This window comes from Culex quinquefasciatus, chromosome 3, assembly GCF_015732765.1.
Source record: "Culex quinquefasciatus strain JHB chromosome 3, VPISU_Cqui_1.0_pri_paternal, whole genome shotgun sequence".
In the NCBI taxonomy this organism is placed as follows: Eukaryota; Metazoa; Arthropoda; class Insecta; order Diptera; family Culicidae; genus Culex; species Culex quinquefasciatus.
The window spans coordinates 153,417,304-153,422,765 of record NC_051863.1 but is presented as its reverse complement, the minus strand read 5'-3'; the positions used below and the strand labels follow the sequence as shown (position 1 = coordinate 153,422,765).

General features: G+C 35.4%; 1 protein-coding gene across 1 annotated transcript; it reads right to left on the bottom strand.

Moving 5' to 3' along the window:
- Positions 1–3,159: 3,159 nt before the first annotated feature.
- LOC6052012 (dynactin subunit 6) lies at positions 3,160–4,160 on the bottom strand. The gene is made up of 3 exons (XM_001868317.2): positions 4,037–4,160; positions 3,515–3,971; positions 3,160–3,442 (listed from the first exon to the last, which is right to left on the bottom strand). Exons 1-3 carry the CDS (start codon positions 4,051–4,053, stop codon positions 3,296–3,298), a joined length of 621 nt encoding a protein of 206 aa, XP_001868352.2. The 5' UTR covers positions 4,054–4,160; the 3' UTR covers positions 3,160–3,295.
- Positions 4,161–5,462: the final 1,302 nt, after the last annotated feature.

The window sequence follows — 5,462 nt, the reverse complement described above, 5'->3', positions numbered from 1 at the left end:
AACTACTGAAAAAAGGAAATATAGTTGAGAAAAGGTCAATGCGGATGGAGAGCAAATCGAGCTCAGTATCCCCTCACAAAGACTGGTAGTAAGTGTGAAAAAGCAATGAAAAATGTAAAGAAAGATAAGAAGAAAAATGAAAAATAGTATGTCAATGCGGATGGATCGATGATCCCCTCACAAGGACATAAAAGAGACAGATGGTAGGAAAGCAAAAGAAGAATAGAATATCAGGAATAAGAAATAGTCAATGCAGATGGAGAGCAAATAGAGCTTTGTGTCCTTCCACAAGTTAAACACTTTAAATACTTTAAATACTTTAACAACCATAAATACTATTAATACGTTCAATACATTACATACTTCAAATACTCTTAATACTTTAAATACTTGAAATACTCAAAAAAACATTAAATACTTTGAAAACTTTATTTGAATATTTGAAATACCTGAAATACATTCAAAACTTTAAATGCTTTAAAAATTAAATCATTTTAAAAACAATAAATACTTTAAAATCTTTAAATACATTACATTACATTCCTTTCAATACTTAAATAACATTAAAAATTTTAAATACTTTAAATACTTTAAAAAATTAGATACTTTGAAAATTCCATTTGAATTTTGAAATATTTGAAATATATTAAAAACTTTAAATACTTTAAAACTATAAATATTTAGAAAACTTTAAATACATTAATAACTTTAAACACTTTTAAAACTTAAATTTCTTTAAATACTTGAAATACTTTAAAAACTTTAAATACAATAAATACATTGAATACTTTGAAATGGTATTAAATTTGGATACATATTTTTACTTTGAATACTCAGAATACTTGAATTTCTTTGAATACTTTCAATACTCCATGAAAATACTTTGATTACTTTAAATACTTAAAAACGTTAAATACACTATTTACTTTGAAAACTTTAAATACTAAGACTTAAGAGACAATAAATATTTTAAGTACTTGAAAAATTTCAGATAAATTAAATACTAAATTTTTGTTTAATATTTTAAAAACTTTAAATAATTTCAATACTTCTAATACCTTTCAATACTTCAAATGATTTGATTTTGTTTGACTTCAAATGAATGGAAAAATGAGAGAACCGATGGAGTAGAAATTGAGCTCCATAACCTCATAAAAACATCAATATAGAAAAATATTCAACTCATTACTTCAATCATTTGAAATGTTTGTAACAACCCCTTTATCACCCATACTTCCTTTTTAAAATTTTAAATAACAAATTAATCAAAACGGCGATAATAAATTATTCAAAGTCCCATTGATTTGAATTTTTTTTTAATTCTGAACATTTTAACTCTGGATAAAAGTTGTTTTGATTTTCAGGCACCGTAACAAAATATAAATAAACACGGTCATAATATTTCATCATACAAATTCCAAGCAGCAGAAACCAAATTAATAATTTTATATTAAATTTGAAAAAATATATCATGTGAAATTTTTGCACAGTACAGAAAAATTTTATTGAACAAAAATCCATCAAAACAGTGTGGATTTTAAAAAAGTCAAGAATGTCATGAAATTTTTAACTTTGACAAAATAAAAAAGATGTCGATGCCTTCACTAATATGAAAAAATATAAAATATATTAAATAAGAAAAATGGAACTTCCTCACCGGGATTCTGCTGTACATCCGCAAACTTATTCCGTTGCAGTCAATCCGTCTAACAGCTTCCGACTGCGTCAGGGACTCCAACACCATCGCCATCGGACTCTTAACCGATAGCCATCTCCTTTCAAACTTCCAGAGGTCACGACTCTCTTCGAACACTTCCAAGTCTCTTAGATCCAAATGGCACTCCGTAAAACACCAAGCATTTCCTTTTCAACTGCACCCTTTGAACCCGTTGAATTTTTCTTCGCAAAAAATCTTTTCTTTTGGAAACACTAATCCATTTGGTGGGGGACACTCCACTTCTTCTTCGTAGAATTAACGGTACGCGGCGAACCACGGAACAGAACTTAACCGACGAATTTTGATATTTTTTCAATTTTTACTGAAAAATATTTTTATCAAAAATGACGCGAGAAAACATGTTTACGGCCTTCCTGTTGCGCGACCTACTTCGATCCATAAGCATGATCCATTTCAACATTGTTGTTGGTTTAGTAGACACTTAACTGAAGATTGTGGTTTGGTTTTGGTTTTGGCAATAGTTTATCAAAATTCTATTTTTTCAGAAAAAAATGCAACGTTTTTAACTCTGTGTGCTGTATTGAATTCCATTTTAATTAAAATTTAAGCAAAACAATTTCGTTGGGTAAATTTAGATTTGAAAATACACAGTCGATCCTGCTAACGTCAGCGAAGGTTTACATTTAGAATGAGTAGGATAGCTTGCTTGTTTTCAAAACCACATTGGTTCATTCAAAATGTTTTGCTTGAATTTTGCTTTTTACGCAATACAAAAGACCTTTTCAAATGTCCGGGAGAAGATCGACAATGCGACAAATTCTCTGTAATTCTGTAATTTCGGAACCTTTTCATAGGAAACCCAAAGTGCATTGGTTGTTTTGAAAAAGTAATCTAGAATTTATCAAACACTGCCCCAGCGCGACATAAACAAACACCCCAGATTGTCAAAAGTCATTTTTCATGTGTAAACTTGCAGCAGAGGAGGGAAAATAACTCCAAACTCGAAAAATTGAACTCGAAAAATCAAGCATCTCTCCTAATGTAAACATTTACTGACGTTTACAAACTCACATTTACAATTGTTTTGCCTGAAAAAACCATCCGTTAGATGATTTGCTCCCGTTAGATCCCGGGGCAAACCTAAGTTTTGTTTAGATTCGGATGAACACGGATGAACTCGAAGCTAAATTAGCTCTCGCACAAGTACCGCGGTGGGCTTGACGCGGGTGCCAAATTAGCTTTGCAACGCAATTAGGTCCCTGCGGTGGAGATGCCCTAACTAGGTCCCAATTAGAGTTGTAGGCCCGATGCAGGACTAATCTAGAGGTTCAGGCCTGTATCGGCCCTACATTTCTCACCGAAGTGTGGATGCTTCTCTCATTCAAGTCTTCGGAAGACTAGTGCAGAGCAAAAAAAATCGCAAAACCTGTGTTAGATGCATTCGGATGGTTTCGTTTTCGTTTTTAGAGATGTCGAAAGCATTGAGTTGTTTTGTATGGTTAAATAAGTTAGCATTTATTACCGTTGCAGCAAGTTTAGGATGCCTTTTAAATAAAATATATGTTTAATAGAAGGTAAGGGGACCATCCATGGGATCCAGACTGTTAGGCTAAGTTTTTATGCTTGATCAAGAAAAGTCTGCATAACAAAATAAGTGCAAGCTTCAAACTTGCGCTCGTGCCTTTTCGGATCGTACGTTGCCTTCTTCAAGTGATGATAGTTTGGTAGAATCTTCCGCAGATAGTCCAACTGCACCATTTGAGACTAAAACGTAGAATTAACACCAATAAGAGCCAAATTGAAACAAAATGCTTCTAAACAAACTATCAAACTCACCCGCTGCTTCTCGATCGCCTCCCGCTGCTGGCAGTGCTGCCCAAAGATGACCGTCTTTTCCGGCAGGACCTGCTCGCCCACCAGCCGGCAGCCGGCCCCGATGACGCACCCGTTCGAAACGGTCACGTCGGCCGAAACGTAGCTTTTGCACTCGAACACGTTCCGTTCGCCAATTTTGAGCGCCTCGACGGTGCAACCGACCTCGAAGATGTTGTCCGGCCCGATGACCAGCGGCTTGACCGTCCCGTCCAGCACGTCCTGGTACGCTTTGTGGCCCTTCGGGACGCGGTGCACGATCGTGGCGTACTCTTCGACGATGCAGTTCTCACCGATTATGATCGGGCCCGACTCGGCGATGATGGTCGTACTGGGATGGATCAGACACCCGCTGGAGATGGTGATGTCGCCTCGGAGGTTGCTGTCCTCGCACACCATCGAGCGGGGCATTATTTTGATGCTGGAAGTGAGCGTCGGATGGATTACGGGCTGCTGTTTGAGTTAAAGCGTATAATTATTACTTACTCGTTCTTGAGATTCATTGTGGAATGAGGAAAAGTCTGAAAAACTTTGATTTTTTCTGGGAAATTAACAGTAATAACAGGGACTTGGGCGAAATTTGTTGAAGTAAACAAGAAAACGGTACACGACAGCTCAGCTGATTTTGACATTTCTTTTAAGCAAGGTACCGTTGTAGGGTTCCATGTTGCAGTGTTAACGGAATCCTCACCAGAATATTACATATTATTTTGATTTTTTTCATTTTTTTCAATAAATAATAATGAAATTACGCGCAAAAAAATTTGGAGCGATTTTTTGTTCACAAAAATTACAGATTTGATCAAATCGAGTTCTGAAAAGTTCTAGGATCATCTAGAAATCCTTACAATTAGGGTTAGTGAAATTTCACGATTTCGCAGACAGCGTGAAATTCGTGAAATTTGTCTTTTTCCGCGAAATCCCGTGAAATTTTATGTTTGTGTGAAACTGTTACGATTTTTCTCAAAATGATTTGTCTAACTCAAATAAGAATAAATATCTTATGAACTACTGTAGAATTAAGTGTGTGAATACTCTTGTTCAATTACTAACATAGGGTTAGTAATTTTTGACGATTTCGTGGACGGCGTGAAGTTCGAGAAATTTATCAATTTTCTCAAATCATGTTTTTTTTTTCAAAATAACAACAAAATAAATATTTCATCCATACAGACTATTTAAGTTAATTTTATTAGTTTTCAATTGAAAAGCTTGATATGCAACATTTGAAGAATTGTTCAGATTTTCAGTGTTTTAGGAACTTACTAAGTTTAATTCGGTAATTAATTCGGTAATTTCGGAATACACCCTTCCGGCAGCAGCTGAAGATTCATGCAGTCCCACGTCGCATGTTCGGGTGTAGACCTACGGAAGACCTTGCCGCGAGGATAGGTGAGTAAGACTCCCCAGGTCAACCATAAGCTACCCCAGGTTCTCCGTGCAGGACGCATTGGGGGTAGAAAGCGGATAGAATAAGCAAAAGATCAAAGCAGGCCACGAGGCATACTTTTAAAGTGGTTATTATCTGCAAAGAAATTTGTATTAACAAAAGGATCAAACATAAAAAGGCGATACTAATTAATAGTTACTTCCCTGCGACCTTGGAGGTCTCTCGGTTGGATATCTAGCCGTGGACACCAAGCTTGGTAGCAATCCTCGTCAGTCGGTGTGGTATTGATCACAGCTGGTGTTATCCTGCGGTTGCGTAGCAAGTCAGATGCTCGCTCATTCAGTTTGAAACGAAAAGAACAAAAGAGAACACAAGAAAACATTAGATTCTGATAGTGAGTTTCAACTCAGCTGTAAAGTGTAGGTATAATATTAAATATATTTATAATAATATTTTCACTTCACGATTATTTATTGACACTTTATTTAGTTAGCTTTCACTATCACTTTCACTATTTCTTCG